This window comes from Chrysochloris asiatica, unplaced genomic scaffold (genome assembly GCF_000296735.1).
Source record: "Chrysochloris asiatica unplaced genomic scaffold, ChrAsi1.0 scaffold00102, whole genome shotgun sequence".
NCBI lineage: Eukaryota > Metazoa > Chordata > Mammalia > Afrosoricida > Chrysochloridae > Chrysochloris > Chrysochloris asiatica.
In genome coordinates this window covers 2,066,978-2,090,418 of record NW_006408620.1, presented here as the reverse complement: position 1 = coordinate 2,090,418, position 23,441 = coordinate 2,066,978, and the positions used below count along the sequence as shown (strand labels likewise).

General features: G+C 46.8%; 2 protein-coding genes across 2 annotated transcripts in view; one reads left to right on the top strand and one right to left on the bottom strand.

The window, feature by feature from the left end:
* The first annotated feature begins 760 nt into the window (after window positions 1–760).
* On the top strand, window positions 761–16,620 carry BFAR (bifunctional apoptosis regulator). The gene is made up of 7 exons (XM_006867200.1): window positions 761–1,091; window positions 2,828–3,032; window positions 4,396–4,565; window positions 6,997–7,141; window positions 11,147–11,320; window positions 14,898–15,100; window positions 16,428–16,620. Exons 1-7 carry the CDS (start codon window positions 829–831, stop codon window positions 16,618–16,620), a joined length of 1,353 nt encoding a protein of 450 aa, XP_006867262.1. The 5' UTR covers window positions 761–828.
* Window positions 16,621–20,589: 3,969 nt separating this feature from the next.
* Window positions 20,590–23,441, bottom strand: part of LOC102822467 — a 45,637-nt gene continuing 42,785 nt past the window's right edge. The window contains exon 8 of the mRNA XM_006867238.1: window positions 20,590–20,732. Coding sequence (XP_006867300.1) covers window positions 20,590–20,732 — 143 coding nt within the window. The remainder of the gene's footprint in view (window positions 20,733–23,441) is intronic.

Below are 23,441 nucleotides of genomic sequence, written 5' to 3'. Positions count from 1 at the left end.
ACATTGCCAAGAAGCTCGTTGATTTAAAATCCTAAGAGCTGGAAAGGACCTTAGAAATGGAATTGAGGACACTGACGTCCAAAGAAATGCTATTTTCATTAATAAGAGCGAACGTTCCAGAACGCCCCAGCCACCCCAGTCCATTGACTAGTGCTTCACTTGGATTTTTTGAAAAGTTGACAAATAGACCAGAAGTAAATTTTATGATAATCTGTCTGGTTTCTGGAATCTTGGTGTGGTACTGCAGGATAATGCACTGGCCCGCAAAGTCAGTTTGAACCTCAGGGTCGGCAATTCAAACCCAACAACCGCTCCTTGGAAACCCTACACAGTCAGTCACTATGAGTTGGAACTGACTCAATGCACTTAACAACAACATCTGGCTTATATAATACGGATTTCTATCGGTCAAAATTTTTCACTTTTAAAACTTAGCTCTTTATGAGAACAAGAATTGATGGACTACAAATTGAAGTTTTTCCACAAACTGATGCAGCATGGAGGCACTCGCTCATCTACGCCAAGACATTTGGTGGAAGATAGCTACCTGGCCAGTTGATTGGAAAAGATCCCTAACTGTGCCCATTCCAAAGACAGGTGACCCAACGGAATGTGTAAGTCATCGGACAATATCTTTAATACCACATGCTAGCAAAATTTTGCTACAGATAATTCAAAAACGGCTACAACAGTACCTTATGAGAATAAGCTTTAATCTCAAATCCCAACTAAAGTGTTTGTTTTCTTTTTCTAGATGTACTGATGCTCCGCAGCCCTTTTCTAAGTCTGCACCTTTCTGTGTCTGTGGCTCCCAGAACTGGCTAAGAAATGGAGGAGCCTCAGCCAAACACTCAGAATGCGACAAGCCCAGAGAACAATGATCCTCTCCACAGCACCAGCCCTCAGATCTCTGTCAGTGAGTTTTCTTGCCACTGCTGTTACGACATCCTGGTGAACCCAACGACCTTGAACTGTGGCCATAGCTTCTGCCGTCACTGCCTAGCTTTATGGTGGGTGTCTTCAAAGAAGACAGAGTGCCCGGAGTGCCGAGAAAAATGGGAAGGTTTCCCCAAAGTCAATATTCTCCTCAGGTAATGCTCAGCCTTACCTTGTACAGCTGTGTTTGAAAAGGCCCAAGGTGTTAAGCTGACATGTCTGGCCATTCTCGATCTTCTAGAATGTGAGTCAGAGATCGAGGATCTGAAAAGCCAGAGTCCCTTCCTCACAGGTGGCTGTAATTGGTTTGCTTCTTGGTTATTCTAAATAAAGGAAAGAAAGAAATTCTGATCATTGCTTCAGTAAAACACTTTTTACTGATTGAGATTCACTGACAACATTCTACATCTAATAGAGAAAATGGTGTAACTGGAGAATTCTGAACAGCTGGTTTGATGCTGATCTTTCACCCTTTGGATGAACTCTGTTGCAGTGATCACATCTGAAAGTGATGGTTTCTCATGCATGGCATCCCACAGCAAAGGGCCAGAGCTCTCAGATGACCAGAGCTTTTCAATTTCCATACCCTTGCGTGTTCCTGTGAGGACTTGGCTCTGAGAACCTGGTCTTCATTTTTGTTGCCCGAGCAATGTTTGCTCCACCTTCCCGGTACAAACGGGGAATCCAAACGTTCCATGACACTGTTAACCTAACAGTTTGTTTTTCACAGGCAATGTGTTTGTTTGTAAGCTACCGTCAGCAATGCTTTATCTGAAGGTGGATCTTAAATTGCAGGGGATACTTTGCTTGTATAATTGAAAATGAAAACCATCTCAAGGGTTGGTCTTTCTCTCACTCTTGAACTTCATGTGGTTTTTAAAATAGCTTACCAGCAATACCTATGCATGTCCGACATTCGTGTTGAGTAAATGGAACAGTGCTGAGCAAGCTGAAGATTCCTTTGACCTTTCCTCTCCACCTTTCTTCTCCATCTTAGAACCTTTTCCCCAGAGTACTTTTTTTTTTTATTTTTTAACTTCTGGTTGTGAATTGGGCAAAGGTTTACAGAGTACAACAGTTTTCGCTTGACAATGCATACACATGTCCCAGAGTAATTTTAGTTATGACTCAGCTATGGAATGTGGATTTATATAGGTCATATTTTTTACTTTTCCAACTTAGCACTTCATGAAAATAGCAGTAACCTCAAATGCCAACTAAATTGTTTGTTTTCTTTTTAAAGATTCTTCAGAATCTTTACAATTCTCTTAGGTCTACATGTGTGCCAATATAAGATGGAAACCTGAGGGGCTTTGAAAAGCCTGTGGAAAAATTCCGGTATCTTTTCATTACATTTTTCCATGAACTTTTTGAAGGCTCCTTGAATTTACTCATGTCTGTGGTATGCCGTCAGTATGTTTTTCTGGAGTCTCGTATTTTCATTCACAACTGCTTATGTCCTTGATTTATTCATCTTGATGCTTAGTGATCAGAGGAGTTCATGTTTTAATTTATGTAGCATTACACTGAGGGAATATAGTATCTTTACTAAATTTCATTTAGTTGTTTCCTTAACAGTGGCCATCTGGGTTGTTTCTGCTTTATTGCTGTTACCAACAGGACCCTAATACCTTTTTGTCCATTCTTAAAATATGCTTGTATGTATTTAAACTGTGCCTGCTACATTTCATTTCAGCCTCTAAACATGATAGAGGTCCTAGTGTGGCATAAGCACTGGACAGTTAACCGCCATGTTGGCAGTTCAGATCCACTAGTCACTCCTCAGAAACCCGATACAGAGTTACTGTGCGTCGGAACTAACTCCAACAGCAACCACACAAACAAAAGTGTGTGTTTAGCCAACCACCTTGTGATTTTGTCTTTTCCACAGGGATGCCATTGAGAAGTTATTTCCTGATGCCATTCGACTGAGATTTGAAGACATTCAGCAGAATAACGACATAGTCCAGAGTCTCACAGCCTTCCAGAAGTACGGGAATGACCAGATTCCTGTAGCTCCCAACACAGGCCGAGTGCATCAGCAGAGGGGAGGGGGCTTCTTCTCCGGAGTGCTCACAGCTCTGACGGGTGTGGCAGTAAGTTTACTTCTCTCAGACACGCACACACGCTGCCACTGGAGTCGGCTCTGTTAGCCTGCACTTCAACATTTGGTGACATGGCTGCATGCGGCAGTTCCCTGCGCACGTTGGCGTCTCTTGTGCTGAGTTCTTGAGGGATGTTGCTTACTCAAGGACCCAACAGTAATTGGAATCCATATGTGTTGGCTGTATCTCAGTTAATCCTCTTCATAACTTATAACTTAAGTGGAGTCCTCGTGCGATGCTGGAGGATAAAGCACTGGACCACAACGTTGGTTTGAACCACCAAGTTAATGGTTCAAACCCACCAGCTGCTCCTTGGAAGCCCCATATAGGGTCACTGTGAGTCAAAACTGACTTGAATGCACTAAACCACAACAGCAACATAACTTGTTTAGAAACCAGGCACCATTATCTCTCAAATGTTATTAGTTATTTTTATGCCAGCTATAACCAGCATCATTTTATTTAGGTATTTGTTTGCCTTGCCTTTCCCCTACATTAATATGTTATCTGCCATTTAGTGTAGAGTCTTGGTGTGCTATAGAATAAGCACTGGGCTGCTGACTGAAAGATTAGCAGTTCAGATCTCCCAGGCACTCCCTGGAAACCCTAGAAAGGGTTGCTATGAGTTGGAACTGGCTTAATGGCACTTAACAATAACACCCTCTAGTATGGCGCTGTAGGATTAGCACTGGACTGCAAACCACAAAGTCAGCAGTTCAAACCCATCTGTTGCTTCCTGGAAACCCTATATAAGGTTATCAGTCAGAACAAACTCAATGACACTTAGCAAAACAGCAGTAGTTAGTAACTTACTCTCCCTCTTCTCTCACATAATTAATTATTAGTGGATACTGTAGAGTTGATTCCAACTGACCGCGACCTCGTGTGCGCAGAGTGGAACTGCTCCCTAGAGTTTGCATTTCGGAAGCAGATCACTAGGCCTGTCTCCTGAGACAACACTGGGTTGGTTCTAACAGCCAGCCTTTCATCTAGTACCCGGGGCCTCCCCATTAGTAGGCCTAGTTGACAGTTGAGCAAACTAAAGGTGGTAGAGCTAGAACTGGAGACCACATCTGTCTTGGCGGTAGACTCTTCAGCTCTGTGTTGAGTCTCGTGTCACAGACGTAAAGGTTGGAAGTGCCCCAGTAGAACAGCTGTCTGAGTCCATTGTGTCGATGGGGTCAGTGGGTCATGCCCTGCCTCCACTCCCTCACAGAGAACTGTGTGTCCCAGCAGCACTCCCGTGGCAATGACGTAGCCTACGGCCATGTCCTCACCCCACCACACACGCACGCGTTAGGGACTGGCATTCCTGACCCGGCCGTGTCTAAAAGTCCCTGTCTCTCTTCCCCAGGTGGTCCTGCTTGTGTATCACTGGAGCAGCAGGGAGTCAGAGCATGACCTCTTGGTGCACAAGGCTGTAGCCAAATGGACGGCGGAAGAAGTGGTCCTCTGGCTGGAGCAGCTGGGCCCGTGGGCCTCTCTCTACAGAGACAGGTTTTTGTCTGAGAGGGTCAATGGCAGGTGAGGCGCAAAGTCTCTACACACCTTGCTTTCTGTTTCTTTCTCTAGACAGCTTTACTGAGATATCATTCACAAACCACAAAAGTCACCCTGTACAGAGCTCACCTCAGTGGTCTCTGCATCAGAACACACCTGGAGTTTCTGCGCTCCACTGTGTTTACTTTGCAGATGCCACGTTTCTTACAGACAGAAGAAGGTTTGTGACGAGCAAGTGTCTTGGTGCCAACAGCATGTGCTCAGGTCAGGGCTCTGTCACATTTCAGCCGTTTCACAGTAGTCCACACTTTTTCACACTGCTGCTGTGCACAGACTTGACAAAATGTAGGGTGAACCTGACTTCCATCTGCACTGGGAAACCAGGACATCGGTGTGACTCTATGTGTAGCACTATCCTTTATTGCAGTGGTCAGGAATTGAACCTGTGATAGCTCTGAGGTATGTCTGTATTCACACAGTGTATGGCCATTACTACAATCTAGGGCTAGAACACTGCCATGAAGCCAAAGAGCCCCTCGGTTTCGCTCCCGTAGCCTTCAGGAGCCACTCATCTACACTCTGTCGCTCTGGATTTGCCGGTCCTGGACATTCTATAGAAATGGAATCCTGCAACATACGGCTTTTCTTCAGCATCATGTTTTCAGAGTTCACACGTGCTGTAGCCTGTCACAAACAGAACTCCTTCGTTCCTGTTTGTGGCTGAATAATAGGACCTCGTGTGGGTAGATCCGATTCAGAACACGCATTCATCAGTGGAAGGAGCTCTAGTAGCATAGTGGGGTATGAGTTGGGCTGCTAACTGCGGGGTCAGCAGTTTAAATGTGTGAGCCATTCCGCAGGAGACAAGTGAGGCTTTCTGCTCCCATAAAGATCGACACCCTCGGAAACCCTATACAGGGTCACTGTAAGTCAGAACTAGCTCCACGCACACCACCATCCCCGCCAGCATTCATCAGTGGATAGATCATTTCGTTTGCTTACAGTCTGGCTGATATGAATAATGCCTCTGTGAGCAAGTCATCTAAAGGCATTTGTGTGAATATATTTCCGATTCTCCCTAGTGATGAAATGACAGGGCATATGGTACTGATGCTTAACTGTTTGCCAAACGGTTTTCCAAAGCAACTGCACCGTTTCTTGTCAGTAACATTTTCCTACTTTTGTTGTCGCTTCCTGATGATGGTAAAAGTTGCATGCACTGTTATTAAAAGAACAATAATGACACAAAACTGTAGAGTGTTGGCAGTGAAATATCCTTGACTTCTTACTCTTCAGAGAGAGCCACTGGCATGCCATCTCGCTGGTGTGAGAAATCAACAACTCAGAACAGTGCCAGCCGTCTGCCGAGCAGGCTTACTTGGTACCCTTCAAGTTGGCAGCACGTCTTTACCAAGAAACCCGCCGCCCCAGTGAATTCAGCTTCTCAGGGTTCTTGTGCGTCATCATTTCAGCAGGCGGCGTTAACAGGGGCACTAGGCCTGGAGGAGTCATCTCACACAGCTCTTTCCATACCCGTCAGATGCCAGCCCTCTGACACAAGATCTGAAGAGCAGACTGACTTTTAGAAACAAGCCCAGCATTGTAGTCCCATCTGCTCTGATGACTTGCTGTGTATTTTAAACACAGGGTCAATGCCGGATCTGTGACCCAGAAATGTCCTGCTAGACGAGAACTGCCCCTCCCACCCTCAAATTGTGGCACCAAAACCTGTCTACCTAGCATGCACAATCTATGTTGTTTCTGCAGATCTAGAACTGCCGTGTCAAAGGCAGTAAGCCTTGGCAAACCTAGTAAACGTGAGGGGGCCTCAAGAAGTTTGTGAGAAATGCCGTGATCTTTTCATCCCATCTTTCCAGGGACTTTCTGAAGCCCCTCATACTCCCAAACAACCCACAAAACATTATCCGTTTCCACTGGGTGGGCCCATTTCTCTCTGCTGTCAGCAGTGTACTGGGGGGTTCTTATTGATGAATCCCTGAGAAGCTGGATTTGTGTTTTCTGATAAAAGGAGACACTGACTACTATTAATGTTCTACTGGACTTCCTTCTTATAAAAAGTCTGGGTTCCTTTCCGATCTTTTTTCTATCTATACACACTCCTCCCAGCCCCAAGAGTAATATGTGAGAGATTGTAGGGTATAGCTGCAAAATCTAAGACTCGAGTAGAACAGACTTGGGTAGGCCCTAGCCAAGTCGCTTTACTTCTAGGAGCTACATTTATCATCCACAGAATAGGTCTAACGCCATGCCACCCCGCTGCAGATTACTAAGTGCATTAGTATTTTCAGGTCGTCACTGGCAGGTCGCTAGTGTTTACCTGTCGGGTGTTATTAACAATGTCTCACCTGGGGTGGATAAGCTGGCATTCTGAATGAAGAACGTTGGCTTCTGCTGTGTGAACTGAAAACAGCACGCTTCTTCCGCTCCTCCCCAGGTTGCTTTTAACTTTGACAGAGGAAGAGTTTTCCTGTGCGCCATACACCATAGAAAACAGCAGCCACAGAAGAGTTATCCTCATGGAACTGGAGCGCGTCAAAGCACTGGGGGTGAAGCCCCCCCAAAATCTCTGGGAATATAAGGTGAGCTTTTTTATTTAAAAAAAAAAAAAAAAAAAAAGCTTGAAAACCCAATAATGCAGAGTAGGAGTTACTCTGCTTAGCCAAAAAGGACATACCTGCCCTTGTGGAAGGCGTGTCTCTCCTGCGGCAGGCGCTACCTGCCCTCCCGGACGTGCTGTGACTGAGTTCACAGCAAAGGAGCCAGTGAGCTCTGTAAAGGTGATGGCCAAGCAAGCCCTCCACGGCAGTCCTCCTCCTCGTCACATGAGGTCCATACGAGTTGAAACGGACACAGCAGCACCTGACACCACCACAACCACATCAATGTGTAACAGGCAAAAACTGAGCATAACCTACAAGTTGTTTTCTCCAAATTCACTCATTTTCCCCTGCATGCAGTATCCCATTGTGCAAGGAAGTACTTGACAGTTTGTGCCTTGTGTTGGTGGGAAGGAGTGCTGGTGGCGCAATCGTTGAGTGCTCAGCTGCTAACCAAAAAGTCCATGATTCAAGCCCACCAGCCACTCTCAAGGAACAAGATGTGGCTTCTGTAATGATGACAGGTTTGGAAACCCTACAAGGCAGTTAGGGTTGTCCTAAGAGTTGGAGTGGACTCGAGGTCAAGGGTTTGGTGTTTGTTTGTTTCTGTTGCTGGCCACCAAGGTGGTTTTCAGGTTTTGCCATTAGAAACAGTGCTGCCATCTGGAAAGACCCTGTGTGTACTAAATCCACATTTGACTGTGACAGCTAAAACACTCGGTTTTAATAGTGATTGGGTAAATTTATAGAGCAAATTGGTTGTCCATTCAACAGTTTGTACACATTTTCCTTCCTGACGTTGCCTGCAGTCCGCACAGTGTAATCGTACTCCGTCCACTACCTCCCTGTAGTTACTGTTTCCATTCGGGTCCGTCTTTCCTGACTTCCGAGCTTTGTTGTTGTGAAGTACCATCGAGTCAGTTCCAACTCATAATGACCCTGTGTTGGGTTTCCAAGGAGTGGGGGTGAGCTCGAACCATGACTCCAGGGCACATGCTGTCCTTTTGATCAGATAGGTTTAATTGTTCTAAAGAGTGTGTACCTCCTTTGGTGTTCTTGTTCCCCTGTAGGCCTATCTCTTGTTAGAATGAAAGGTGAACGATGGGGGTGAGTTCCATTTTAGGCCTGAAGAGTGACCAAGGGCCATTAGTCTCAGGAGGTTCATCCAGCTTCTGACAGACCAGTTAGCCTGACCTTTTTTATGAGTTTGAGTTGGTTCCACTTTGTTCTCCTGTTCTGTGTAGGGTCCGTGATTGTGCTCCCTGTCTTTGAAAGCGGTCGGTCAGCAGTGGTCGGTGGGCACTGACACCATCACTTCTGCTGGCCTCAGGGTCATAGAAGCTGGGGTTCACCAGGCCCAGTTGTCCTGTGGATGAACTGTCTCCATGTGGCTTTGATTTTTGTCTCCCTGCTTTGATTTTTTATCTTTTTTTTTTCAATCTGATTTTTTATCTCCCTTCTTGGATTTTTATCTCCTTTCAAGAAGAGTCCAGTAATTGTACCTTAGATGAGGGCTCACAAACTTTCAAGTTTCCAGTTGCTACCCACCAACGTAGGCTCTAGAACGTTGTTTTTATGGACTGTGTTATTGCCAGTTGACCTTGACGTGCCCGTGACCATGGTCCTAAGTCTCTAGTTCCAGTGACTCATTCCCTCTAGGTGTTTAGTTAGGGTTAAGAAGTTTATGTACCTTTGCCCTGATTGCTCTGTTATAAACATGGTTGTACCTAGAAATGTGTACATAGAAATAATCATCTTTTGCAGCTAATATTAACCTTATTGTGGCTTTTAATGTCTAGCAGGACATTTCTAGGCCACAGATCCAGCACTAGCCCTGTGTTGAAATTACACATAAGTTATCAGAGCAAATGGGAGTCCGATGCTGGACCAGTTTTAAAAGCAAACACAATGGTGTCATCAGTCTGCGCCTCAGATCTTCTACTTACCCGGACCCTCCAGGAGGGCTGCCATTTGATGATAAGGGAAAATCTGTGAGAGATTTCTCCAGCCCCAGTGTCTCTGCGAGACTCCCCAAGGGACTGCGGAACACTGCTGTCGTCACTCGGCACCTGGAAGCCGGGTCGTACTGAGCAGGGCTCCAGCCCCTCCTGGCTCACACAGGTGTGCCCTGGTGGCTCTCTGTGGTTTTCATTTGCATTTCTCTACAAACTAATGCCATTGAACGTTAGCTTTATCTTTGTCATTACCCATGTGGTGCCATAAGGAGCTCTGGTAGCGTAGTGTTTATGAATCGGGCTGCGAACCTGAAGGTCAGCAGTTCAAATCTACCAGCTGTTCCACGGGAGAAAGATGAGGCTTCTGCTCCTGTAAAGATTTACAGCTTCGGAAACCCCGTACAGGGTCACTATGAGTTGGAACCGACTCCACGGCACATAACACATAACAACAACAACATGTGGTGCTGTAGGATAAACATTGGACTGTTATCTGTAAGCTCGTCAGTTCAAACCCACCAGGAGCTGTGAGGGTAAAAGATGAGACTTTCTGTTTTCACAAAGATTTACAGCCTTGGAAACCCTATACATGGCTTCTATGGCTTGGTGGCAGTGGGTTTGGGTTTTTGTTGTTGTTTTTGGTTTAAGTGACATCCTTAAGGAGCCATAAGGTCAGTCGTTCAAATCCACCAGGTGCTCTTATCACTATGAGTCAGAACTGAATTCAGTGGCATACAAGGAGCCTTGGTGGTGCAGTGAGTTAAGCATTGGGCTGTTGACCATAAGGTCAGCAGTTCAAACCCACTAACTGGTCAGCAGTAGAACGATGAGTCTATTCCTATAAAGATTAACATCTCGGAACCCCCACAGAGCAGTTCCTCTTTGTCCTGCAGGGTCGTTAGGAGTTGGAATAGACTCCGGCACTGGGGTGGGTGACGGGTAATGATGTTGAGCATCTTTTAAGGTGCTGGCTTGCCATCCGTAGGTCCTCATTGGTATCATGTCTATTCAGTTCCTTTGCCCACTCTAATTAGGTTGCTCGTCTTTTTGTTGTTTAGGACAGCAGTTCTTTAAATAGTCTGGATATTAGACTCTTACCAGGTAAATTACTCCCCGCCCATTTTCTCTTCACTTTGCTGATCTCAGGAATCAATACATTCTTTGTATTAAAATCTGAGAGGGAGGAATATGAAAAGAAATTGCCCATATTCACCGGACTCAGGTGAACAGTGCATTTTGTCCTGTTTTCTTCAAGTCTATTTTCTGCGCACCTTTTGAACAGTACTCTGTGTATTTATCTGTTCACCAAACATTTCTTGGCTGTCTGCAGTGTGCTGGATGTTCCTCCAAGGGGAGAGAGTCCTCTTTCACGGGCCTGACACTGCCAGGACCATGGCCCTGCCCCTGTGACCCCTCTTCCACCTCACTTAGGAATCCAGGAGCATTAGTAAGAGCTCTGCAGACAGTTCCCAGTTGCTCTATTAACCATCTTCCAGGTTTCTTTACTCACTTAGGTCACTTGATTTCCACTTTTTCTTCTGTATTAGGGGCTTTTTTAAAGTTTGTGGAAAAATTCCATTTTTTCAGTATCTTTTAGAAGCACCCTGGTAGGCAGTGTGAGAATAACCCCGGGTGCGAACGGGCCGGGGAATCCGAGACTCGTTTTATCACCTGGAGCCCACTCCTTGAATAGCTAAATTACACATTTTCATGATTCTCTGATACGTTTTGTAAATTTGCTTTCAAAAAAGGTTATGTTCTACTAGGGCCTAGGAGTATTAACCCCAGCAATGGATGGATTTTAGATCTTTATACAATATACAAGGGGGCTTTCAAAAAATGTGGGAAGATCCCACAGTGATCTTTTTGAACCCCTCTTGTTTAGCCCAGTACAACAATAGCGTGGCCTCTCCATGTCATTCATGTATTCACACGTGTTCTTTCACAAACATGAGGAGACGCTGTGTGGCTGTGGTAGCACTGTGGGTGTTGCCGTGGTAATGTGGTCCTGTGCCCACCTCGTCCTCTGCAGGCCGTGAACCCAGGCAGGTCCCTGTTCCTGCTCTACGCCCTCAAGAGCTCCCCCAGACTTGGTTTGCTCTACCTGTACCTGTTTGATTACACCGACACCTTCCTACCGTTCATCCACACCATCTGCCCTCTTCAGGACGACGACTCCGGAGAGGACATCATCACCAAGCTTCTGGTAGGTCCACACAATGCCTGGGCTACGAGACGTCTTCCATTCCTCAGTGTGGGGTGGAGCTGGAGCTGCTCATGGAGGAACAAGTGACCACCAACCACGGCTAGCCGCCAGTAAAGGAAAAGTAGGACCATCCCCACTTCCAAACTGTTTCCTGTGCTGCTTAGCAAGAGAGGCTTCCCGCTGGACTTGAAGTATTAAAAGAAGACAGCATGGGTCTGGGTTGGCCCGGAAGGTTCCATTGATAGACCTCCCAGCTTGGTAATCTGTCCCTTATCAGAGTCCCCAAAGGTTAGAGTCTTGTCCTACCACAAGGCAGCATTCGAGTCCGTCCTGCAGGTCCCACCTCACTGAGAGCTGTACATCAGCAGACCACCAAGGCTACTCGTTGACACCTTTGGCCTTATTTCTTCAGGCTAACCCATCGACACCTACTGGTGGATCCTGTTCACTCAGGGTGATTTCTCTGAGTCTAGATGGTCACTGGGGAACGTAGTGGGTCCATATGATAAGCACTGGACTGCCAACCACAAAGTCCACAGTGTGAGCACACCAGCCACTCGCTCCACAGGAGAAAGAAGAGGCTTTGTGCTCCTGTGAAGATTTCAAGCCATGCAAACCCTACACAGGGTTGCTTTGAGTCGGAACCACGTTGACAGCACTTAACAATAAGAAGTTGGTCTCAGAAGGGTACTGTCTTTTGCATTACCACTCTTGGGTCAATCCTTCCAATCTGTTTGTATAAAAAAGTCACATAGAAAATAGAAATCACATGTGTAACCCACACCCTTAAGTATGTGAGAGGGCTTCAAAAAGTTCGTGGAGAAATTGAATTGTAAGATAATGGAATTGTTTTCATGAACATCTTGTAGAAAGAAATATTTTCAAATTGTTAAATAGCCCAGTATGTCCTTTTAAGAAAAGTTTTATATAATTTTGTATTTAATTCTGATAGTAATTCAAAATATAAAATTACATCCTAGCCTTCCCTAAAATCTGGATTTGGGGGTTACAGTATTAAGTATGCAAAAAGATAATTAGGTTTAGTACTTGGACACAAATCATTTTCATTTAACGATCAAAGCAAAGACCTTTTAAATTTTTTTTAAAAGCCAGTCATTGCTAGATCCAGATAAATGACACAGATTTGTGTCACTTTTATAACCCAACTTGATGGCACTTAACAACACCAACCAAAGTTAACATTTTACTAAAAGTATAGGTTTGTGTTGGTGAGTGCGAGAGTTGTTTCAGTAAAAAGTGCGTGTTGAAAATGATTCAGAAAATAGTCATTGGATCTACATTATGTACAAAATCTTCTATATAAAAAGAAAAGGTTATTTTCAGTGAAATTCCATGTTCACATTCCATCTGAAAAGTATACCACACTTGAAAGATAAATGGTGCTGGTGGTGGTGATGTGCCGTGGAGTCGGTTCCGACCCATAGCGACCCTGTACAGGGTTTCCGAGGCTGTAAATCTTCATGGGAGCAGAGAGCCTCATCTTTGTCCCACGACAAAGTTTCGAACTGCTGACCTTGAGGTCCTCAGCCCGACTCGTAACCACTACGCTACCAAAGCTCCTTTGAAAAATAGATAGATCTGCCTTACGGTTTCCTCTGAAATCATGCTAACGCAGCTTGTTGTTCAGAGCCACCATGTCAGTTCTGACCCACAGCGACTCAGTATAAGGTGTCCGAGGAGCGGCTGGTAGGTTTGAGCTGCTGACCTTGTGGTTAGCAGTCCATTGCTTATCCTACAGTGGCACACCAGGAGACGGCTTCAGACCCTTTTTTAAACAAGAGCCTGTCTAACTCACTTTAGCCTTGAATGGAGTTTCACTCTCCTCATGGCAAAGTATCCCAGTAACTACCTGGTTTCCAGTTACCTGCCCTCGCAGTTTGGGAGTACAGAGACCCCAGCCTTCCCCATGGCTCTGCCCACTCGTCAGAGTGACCGCTTTCCTGAACCCCCATCCCAGTCCCAGTGCACCGTCCTCTGGAGCTTCCAGCCCCTTGCATGTCCTTAGGCTCCCAGTTGCCTAGGAGATGCTTAAGGACTCTTAACTTTTCAATCGTCTCCCCTGACCCACAGGGGGATATGTGCCAAGATCCCCAGTGGATGCTGAGCCTCATAAGTAACACCGTTGATTCTTATACATACATACCTGTTGTTAAGTGCCATCAAGTCAGTTCCGACCCATAACGACGCTATATGGGTTTCCAAGGAGCAGCTGGTGAAGTTGAACCACCAATCTTGCGGTTCAAACCAACTCTGCAGTCCAGCGCATTAACCCACAGCGCCACACCAGGACTCTATACATACCTGTGAGAATGTTTAATTTCTGAATTAGGTACAGTAAGAGCTTGACAACAATAACCAATGATAAAATAGAGCAACTTTAACAATATACTGGACTCGCAGTCCCATGGGATGAAGTGAACCGGGTGACATCATCGTGTTAGGCTACTCTAGACTGAGGTTGACGGCTGGGAACTGCAACCGTGTTTCAAGTGGGGGGGGCCGGGGCACTGTACCATCAGAGTTGTGGGAAGAGATTTTGTGTGTGTGTGTGTGTGTGTGTTTACGTTTCCCCACAACTACTACCAGTGGCATCTTGGAAGCCCTATAAAGGGCCACTGAGTCGGAACCAACTCGACAAAACCAACAGTCACTATTCTGGAGTCCTGGCATGGTGCTGTAGGATCAGCACTGGACTGCTAACCACAAGATTGGTGGTTCAAATCCACCAGCTGTTCCTTGGAAACTCTATATAGGGTAGGTATGAGTCAGAACAGACTCAGCAACACTTAATAGCAACATCACTATCCTGGAGTACAGGTATAGTGCTGGAGAGTAAGTGCTGAACTGTTAACTGCAAGGTTGACAGTTCAAACCCACCAGCTGCTCCTCAGGAGACAGATGAGGCTTTCTACTCCTGTAAGGATTTACAGCCTTGGAAACCCTGTGCAGGGTCGCTATGAGTTGGAACCGACTCCATGGTCGTGGGTTTTTGTCACTATCCTACAACAGCTAAAGTATTGAATGTAGGAAACGGTTTGAGCTACCTGTGCTGTGATGAAAGGAGCCCTGGTGGCTCAGTTGTTAAGTGCTCGGCTGCTAACTGAAAGGGTTGGCAGCAGTTTGAACCCACCAGCCGCTCCATGGAAGAAAGATGTGGCAGTTTGCTTCCATCAGGACTACAGACTTGGAAGCCGTCAGCAGCAGCTCCACTCTGCCCTCTAGTGTCAGTGAATGGAATCAGCAGCCGTGGAGGCTGTGGTGAAGAAGCTAAAAAACAAAAGAAACAGATTTCAGCTCACTTCAACCCCATTCTCTATAACCTATGCTTAGATTTTTTTTTACTTCTGAGCTTCTGTGACCATTTATCTTTGCTACTTCAGATTAATTATTCCAAGAAAAGTTATATTCCAAGAGGAGAGGACAGATAATGGTTCTTGATTGTTGGAGAGAAAGTGTGCGTATGAGTGAGAAGATGTGGAACGCCCCTCCTGGGATGAGCATTCGCCTGGGTCCGAGTCACCCGTCCTGAGCTGTGTGTCTGTGTGTTGTCCTACAGGACCTTCGAGAACCCACGTGGAAGCAGTGGAGGGAATTCCTGGTCAAATACTCCTTCCTCCCATACCAGCTGATGGCGGAATTTGCGTGGGACTGGCTGGAAGTCCACTACTGGACGTCCCGGTTTCTCATCGTGAATGCCATGCTGCTCTCCGTCCTGGAATTGTTCTCCTTCTGGCGGATCTGGTCAAGGAGTGAGCTGAAGTAAGTGTCCCCGTGGGAAAATCATGACACCACAGGGAGGAGGGGCCTCTTTAGATGTCTTGCTTCAAACTTGAAAAAATCCGTAGTTTACCAAAACTGTCCACGGTTCTCATTGAAAAACAATACTAACATGGCACCCAGGAAATCTTTCAGCGTTTGGTGTGGGTTGTTTATTCGTTTGTTTTTGTGGTCTTCACTGTTGACGTTTGTCCCTCATTTTCTCCCTATGTAATGATCCATAGGGATACGTGTCGTTTCTAGGGTGTGGTGTGAGGGTGGTACTGAAGGAATATGTGAGAAGGCAGTCGCTTATGGAAAACAAGCATTCCATCAGGAATTCGGCAGGCTTGAGTTCTAATCCTGCCCTGCCACCAGCTGGGACTGTAATTGCTTGTCTGGACTCAAGCATAAAATGAGCGAGTTGGTTTGTCTCTGAGCCAGGACTCTTGGCTACAAGTGACAGTCTCAATCTAGAGTGAGTCTTAACAGGAAAGGACCCCCCAGTTTGGCCTACAAGCTTCCTGGCTCAGCTCTGGCCTGGGCCCTTGCTCAGCCTCACTTGACCCTGCAGGTGGGGTTCTTGGCTGTTCTAGGGAAGAAGGGAGCATTTCTCCCCCCATTGCACTTACAAAGGGCTCAGGGCTTGCACTCCTTTGATTGGTCTAGCCAGGGTCACATGATCCTTTCACCAGGAATCTACAGGGCTCTCCTCATCCAGCCTCCAGTCATGTGTTCCCCACACACACAACCTGTGGCTGACTTCGGTCCCACCCAGACCATATAGAAGGAATAGGAGAGGAGATGCTGTTTCTAGAGGCCGGGCTGGCTGCTGGCCAGGCAGAAGTAACACCTTCACTAGACCAGATTCCTTTCAGGTCGAAACACCCCGTTACCCACAGAGTTCCTTGCCTGGCCCATCAGAAGCAGTCTCTCCATAACTCAGAGCCCAACAAGAATCTCCTAATTGACTTCAGTTCCACAAACTCACTTCATTGTGCAGGCCACACTCTACACCTGCCGCTGGCTGGGCACTAGAGATTTCTCTCAGTAGGACAGTCTGGACCCTGGGGGCTTGCAACCTTGCTGAGAAAATCCCTAGTTTGAGAAATGCTCAGAAGCGGGACCCTGCTGTGAAGCCGGTAAGGGACTTGTGCTCTGAGGGAGCACCCCTGGGCTTTATCCCAGAGGGAGGTGGTAGGTCAGGCTGAGGGCACAGGAAGACAAGTTGTGTGCACAGACCCTTGGAGAAGGCCTGGGGGGTGGGGGGAGGGCGGTGTGGTCATGCTGCCACAAGTACACACCTGAAAAGCTTCGCTTCTCTTTTTAGGACGGTGCCTCAGAGGATGTGGAGCCATTTTTGGAAAGTATCAACGCAGGGCCTTTTTGTGGCTATGTTCTGGCCCCTCATTCCTCAGTTTGTTTGCAACTGCTTATTTTACTGGGCCCTGTACTTTAACCCAATTATTAACATCGATCTCGTGGTCAAGGAGGTCCGACGGCTGGAGACCCAGGTGTTGTGACTGGCGGTGCCTTGGCTCCAAGTGACTGTAGCCTGCCTGCCATCTGAGCTGAGGGAGGAAGTAGAATTCCTATTTTCCACCCCTAGTCAAACAAGGTGCTGCTTTGTATGTTAAAGGCGACAGCCAGATCCTTTGCCCTGGCCAGTGGCCTGGTGGCAGTGGGGACTGGCATCCCAGAGCATGTGCACTGGCTGTCCGGCCAACGCAGCAGCACAGCCTCACAGGAAATGGACAGCTGGCAGGGGAGTCTTGGGGCCCTCAGAGGCCACGGGCCCCCTTGCCCTAACTTTAGCATCCAACTGAGGCTCCCAGGGTGAGATGGAACCCAGAACTGAACCCACGACCAGGTTTGTCCTGTAAGTCAAGTTTAGGAACTGGGAAAAAGATCCTGTCATAGGAATAGACGGCTAGTTACACAAAAAATACCAAGGAAACAACATTGATCGGCAGTTGGTCTGAGTGAAGACGTGCTTGAAGATGGGCGCAGCTGGAGACCTGCAGCACGGTCTCTACTTGTAATGACTGACGTTTGGATCCATTTCTCTGAGTAAGGGGACAAAGCAGGATACGGGTAAGCTGATGCCAAAGGAGTTCTGGCGGCGGAAGATCAGCCACGTCGCGGAAGAAAGCTGTGGAAATCTGCTTCCTGAAGATGATAGCCTTGGAAACCATGTGGGACAGTTCTCCTCTTTCTCTGGGTTGTTACGAGTCCAAATCTGACTCAGCGGCAAAGGGTTTAATTCACAGCAGGCTCAGCTGCCTCACTGCTACCTTAAAATTATTTTGTTTTGTTTTGAAGATTTATTCTGTAAAATAAATCCCAGGACAGCTCTTTTCCAGGAAACATTTTGTAAATTGACCTTACACTGTCTGCCTTCACTGTCCTGTTGTGGTAATTATAATTACCAAGTGCTGGACTTGTACACACAGAGCGGCTGGACGGGAACCCTGGCCTTCTACTTCCTTCAGTGGGACAATGGCAGATGTAAACACACTCTCTCAGTAGACTGGCCCTGAAGAGAGAAAGCTTGCAGCCAAAGGGTTTTTGTAATACCCCTGAACCATTCACTGGTCCTTTGTGTCTTTGAATGAGGTATCTGTCATACTTTGCATCTGAAAAAGTTTGAAGAAATTACTTGAGATAAAAATAAAGATTTTTTTATATGTATACAGATTCAGACTTCTCTGATCCAGAGAAAAAATGACTGTGTAGAAAAGTCTGTCAAGTATAATTGTGGTAGTCAGGCTCACATCCCCCAAACCTGCTGTGGCTGCTTGCCAAGGGCCCCCCAGTGAAAGAAAGGAGGGAGGAGGGTTTTCTTCCACCTCATGTAGAGTAGTGGTTACGAATTGGGCTGCTAACCTCAAGGTCGGCAGTTCGAAACTACCAGCTGTTCCACGGGAGATAAATGAGGCTTGCTTTCTGCTCCCATAAAGATTTACAGCCTTGGAAACCCTGTGCAGGGTCGCTGTGAGTCGGAACTGACTCCACGGTACTTAACAACAACAACATGTTTGCTCAGTAGACCCCCAAAGGCTGCCTGGCTGGACGTGTTTAACTCACATTTGAGTTCTCTAGTGTTGCCACGACAATTACCACAGTGGGGGCCTTGAAGAAGCAAATGTATCCTCTCACAGTTTAGGGGACTAGGCTCTAGGGGGAGGCTCTGGAGGAAGGGCCTTTGCTCTGAGCTTTGGCTCCTAAGAGATCCTCCTGTGTCTTTACACCTCCTTTCCCCCACCTCTGCCTACTCGCTAATTTAATCTCTCTAATGTGCCAGACTGCAAAGCCATTTGAACTGCAAGGTCAGCAGTTCAAGCTCACCAGCCGCTCTTGGGAAACCCTATACAGGGTCGCTATGGGCCGGGATCGACTCAACGGCACTTAACAACAAAACCTGCCCCACACTAATCCTGCCTCATTCATGTCACAAAGGCAGTCATTCCCAAAGGGGAGGAGAACCACAAGCATAGAAATGAGGGTTTGCCACACATATTTTGGGGTGGGGCCCCAACTAAAGCCCTCACAACACACCTGACCCTGGGCTGTACTGTGGTTACAAAGCCCCAGTCTAATGCCCCCCTTCCCCCTCACTCCCTGTCTTCCCACACACTCCACCCTCTCCACAAGGATACACAATACTCTTGCTGCCCTGACCTAAAGCAAACATGCTGGGCTCTCTTTATCACCAGCAGGAGGGAGGCAGGCCCAGAGGAGGACCACAGGCTCGGGTGTGTCAAAGGGCAGGGTGTCAATTGCAAATATTCAAACCCTTTGATCTAAATCTGGAGTAAGGAATAATTTACTCTCTAGACTTCTTAAATGCTCTTGAGTAGATTCCAATCCATAGCGACCCTGCACAGGGTTTCTGAGGCTGTAAATCTTTACCGGAGCAGAAAGCCTCATCTTTCTCCTGTGGAATAGCTAGTAGTTTTAAACTGCTGACCTTAAGATTCGCGGCCCAATTTGTAACCACTACGCTACCAGAGCTCAATTCTGGCCCATAACGACCCTGTATAGGGTTTCCAAGGAGCAGCTGGTAAGCTTGAAGTGCCAACCTTGCAGTTCAAACTGACTTTGCAGTCTGACGCATTAGCCCACAGCACCACACCAGGACTCCTTACTGAAGCAATAATTGCTAAAACTTTGAAAACAGCCCCAATATCTAAAAGTAATCTACAAAGGGTGTCTACCAGATGGATTTTGTTAGGTGCTTAGAGTCAGTTCCGACCAACAGCAATCCTGTATAAGGTTTATGAGGAACGGCTGGTGAGCTTGACCCGCCCACCTTACAGTTCAAACCTTCAAACCGGCTTTTTAGTCCAGCACATTAACCCACAGCACCACATAACACTTTAAAAACAAAGTTTCCAAAGATTTCTTTAAGGACTTGGAGAAAGGGTTATGAATATCACAGAATGGTATCAATTTTTTTTAATCTAGAAAAGTCCAAAGGACAGCCGCTAAAATAGGGGTAAAATGTGATTATTTCTGGAATATGGGGAGGAGGGTTGACATTTCTGCTTTATACTTCTATTTTGTTTTAAGCAAAGTGGATGTACTACTTCGGAAGCTGGGAAATAGATTTTAACAGTTAAAAGGTGGATGAACTTAGGAAGTAATACTTGCTTAGCTAAGGAGCTCTGGTAGAGTAGTGGGTTACAAACTGGGTTGCTAACCATTAAGGTCAGCAGTTCAAACTTAGCCACTCTGCGGAAGAAACTTGACACTTTCTGCTCTCATAATGGTAGCCTTGGAAACGCTATGATGTTGCTAAGTGCCAACAAGAAACCGTATACAGGGTCACTATAAATCGGAACTGACTCCATGGCATATAACCACCAACACTCTTAGTGAAAAGCCTAGAGAGTCTGGTGGTGCAGTGATTAAAGCCGTTGGCTGGAAATGGAAAGGCAGTTTGAACCCAGCGCCCACTCTGGGGGAGAGAAAGATGTCTGTTCTGGGAAATTACAGCCTTGGAAACCGTAAGGGGACAGTTCCACTCTGTCCTATGGGGTCACTAGGCGTTGGAATCGACTCAGTGTCAGGGGGGACGTTAAAATCCACTCGACTTGCACTTCACAAGGGTGAAGAGTCTTGGAGCCTAGACTGAGGCCAGGCTGGGGGAATAGCATTCCTATCTGGCTTCCTCTCATCCGGAGCCGGGCAGAAGACAAAGCTCATCTTTTCACAAGGGTTACATTTCAGAAATGTTACCTGATCCAGCACTGTCATAGAACCAGTTGTGTCCTTATAAAACAGACATGGGACTTTTGACCTTTATCAAACTGGAAACCAAACAGACACCCGCGTCGAGTTCCGGGAGGGGAGAGAAAAGGCAAACACCAGCCTTGCAGCTTTATCACTTGGCCTCAGTGCCCTCTGTCAGAGAACTGAACTCCGTTGTTGGATCCATGAACAGGAGATTTATTTCCTTGTACAAAAAAGTATGTTTCAAGTCAGGCTACTCAATTACACTTGGGCGAGTCTTGCTCACATAAGAAATAGGGGTAGAAGAGGTGCTTCAGGTTGTACTCGGCTTGGGCTAAGCAATGAGCAACCTCCTGGTCACACTTGCACATGAGTTCCTGGCACTTGTTCTCCGTGGGTCCTGGAAAAGGTGGGGAAACTGAGGTTAGAACAGGGCCCTATGGAGACGTGAGGGAAAGCCAGGATAGAGAAAGGCAGGAAAGGCCGTAAACTGCGTTTGCAGGACACTACAGCTTTGGCACAGTGGGTTAAGCACCGGGCTACTAACTGAAAGGTCAGCTGTTCGAACCTACCAGTCGCTCCAAGGGAGAAAAATGAGCGATTTACAGTCTTGGAACATTCTACTCTGCCACTGTGGGGTTATGATGAGTCGGAACCGACTTCATGTCAGTGGGTTTGGGGGTGTTTTGGGGTTTTTTTTGCTCTTTTTATGTTTTGAGTACAGTTTACAAGGCGATTTTGATCCTCATCCTCATTTTACAGAAATGAACATTGAGGTTAGTTACAGGGAGGCATTTTCAAATGGAGAATCTAAAGTTTGTACGACCTTCGGCGGCTCTTATAAATCAGTATTCCTATTTCTCATTTGGGGATCTGTCGTGATTAAAACCAGCCAGGCCTGGGTTTGGAAAACCCTTTGCTAGCTGTGTTGCTGCCAAAAAATAGATGACCTCAACCATCCCACCTGGGGTATTCTCAAACTCAACTGGGTTTGTTGGTTCATTCCAACAGCCATTCAGAACTCAAGACACCATACTCAGTTATGGGGTTTACTAGGGAAGTTAAAAGGTTACAAATTCAGAGTCAGGAATGTTCAAGGCTCAGTTCTTCCAGTAGGATGTGCTCACAGGCAGCCTCTCTCTGACTCAGCCTGGCCTCTGCCCTTCTTCGGCAGTGTTACAAAGTTGATAAATGCCCAAAAGACATTCCACTCACTATACACCTCTGCCTAAAGGTGCTCTGCTCTGAGACCTATGGGTCAGCAAATGTAGCTCACCAATCAAGTGTAGCTCACCAATCAAGACACCCCAGTCTGCAAACAAGTTGGCCCAAAGGCACCCAGCTCAGAGAAGTCCGTCACTCCACCTCCGGCTGTGGGGGCCGGGGAGTCCGCCACTCCACCTCTGGCTCTATGGGCCGGGGAGTCCGCCAGGCCACCTCCTGCTCTGTGGGCAGGGGGAGTCCGACACTCCACCTCAGGCTCTGGCTCTGCTGCCGCTACACCTCTGCCACTCCTCTAGGGTGCCAGCTTTCTGCCCCTGGATAGAGGAGGGTCCATCTCTGGATCCAAAGGACACACTCCACTCCTGACTTTCTCTCTTTGATGGCAGTGAGATTCTTCCCCCCCCCCTTCTTGCTTCTGCGTTGGTTCATTTTATACACTTTTATTGGAGTGCCAGTGTTTTACAAACCCAGGTGACCCTGCTAACCATTCACAACTGAATCCCATCATCCTGTCAGCATCGTCTCCCACCTTCCCTTAACCAGACCCAGAAGGGCCAGAACGTTGTTTGATGGGAGTTATAAATACTATTGGTACATGACTTATATGAAGTAACTGCATTGCAGAGGCCTAGCCTAACCTTTCTGAGCCCTCATTTCAAACTGGGTGTTAGCAACTTGGCAGGGCATTTTTGGGAGGCATGGGTGAGAAAGCAAGGACTTGGTACAGGAGAGGCAATTCATGACCACCAATTCCACCGGAGTCCTGGTGTGGCGCTGTGGGTTAATGCGCCAGACTGCAAAGCCGATTGAACTGTAAGGTTTGCTGTTCAAGCTCACCAGCCACTCCTCGGAAACCCTTTATATGGTCACTATGGGTTGGCGTCAACTAGACAGTCAACAACAACACTCCCATCAAAATTTCTCTACATCTACCTCAAAACAAGGTGCTCTGGTAGCGTAGTGGGTTATGAGTTGGGCTATTAACTGCAAGGTCAGAAGTTCAAATCTACCAGCTGCTCCCACAAAGATGTACAGCCTCAGAAATCCTATACAGGGTCGCTATGAGTTGAACTGACTCGACGGCACATAACCACATCTTGAAAATGGAGCTCTGGTGGCATTGTGGGCTACTTGTTGGGCTGCTAACTGCAAGGCCAGCAGTTTGAATCTACCAGCCACTCCATGGGAGAAAAATAAGGCTTTCTACTCCTGTGGAGATTTATAGCTTAAGAAACTCTATGCTGGGGTGCTATGAGTTGAAACCGATTCGATGGCATACACCCACCAAGACTTCTTGAATGTCCTTAAAGAAAAAATAGCTTATTTTAGGTAACATGCAGTCCATTCCTCCCCTAGCCCCTTAAGTCTTGGCCTACATTACATAGAGATGCTAAGATATAAATCTCCTTCCCAGTGATTAACTTTGCAGTCTAGGGGCGGAGGTCCCTAGGACCATCAAGGGAGAAGAGCAGAGAGCAGGACCCTACCCAGAGAAGCAGTGATGCCTGAAATGGAAGCAGAGATGATGACGTGGAGCGATGGAGCAGCTGGAGACTTTAGATCCAGAGAGGGAGAGCGACTGTGTGCTGAAGACCTAGGGGGTACGGGGGAAGGATTGCAGGGTATATACCCTTTGGTTGGTCGATGATGCATGGAGGGGATTGTAACCATGGCAACGAGACGATATACGATAGAATGAATGTAAAACCAATGTTCTCCCATGTAAACTATCACATAATTCACAATAAAACATTTAAAAAATAATAAATCTCCTTCCCAGGAGCCCTGTTGGTGCTGTAGGATAAGCACTGAACTGCTAACGGCAAGACACGCAGTTCACACCCCACAGCCACTCTACAGGAGAAATGGGGCTGTCTGCTCCCAT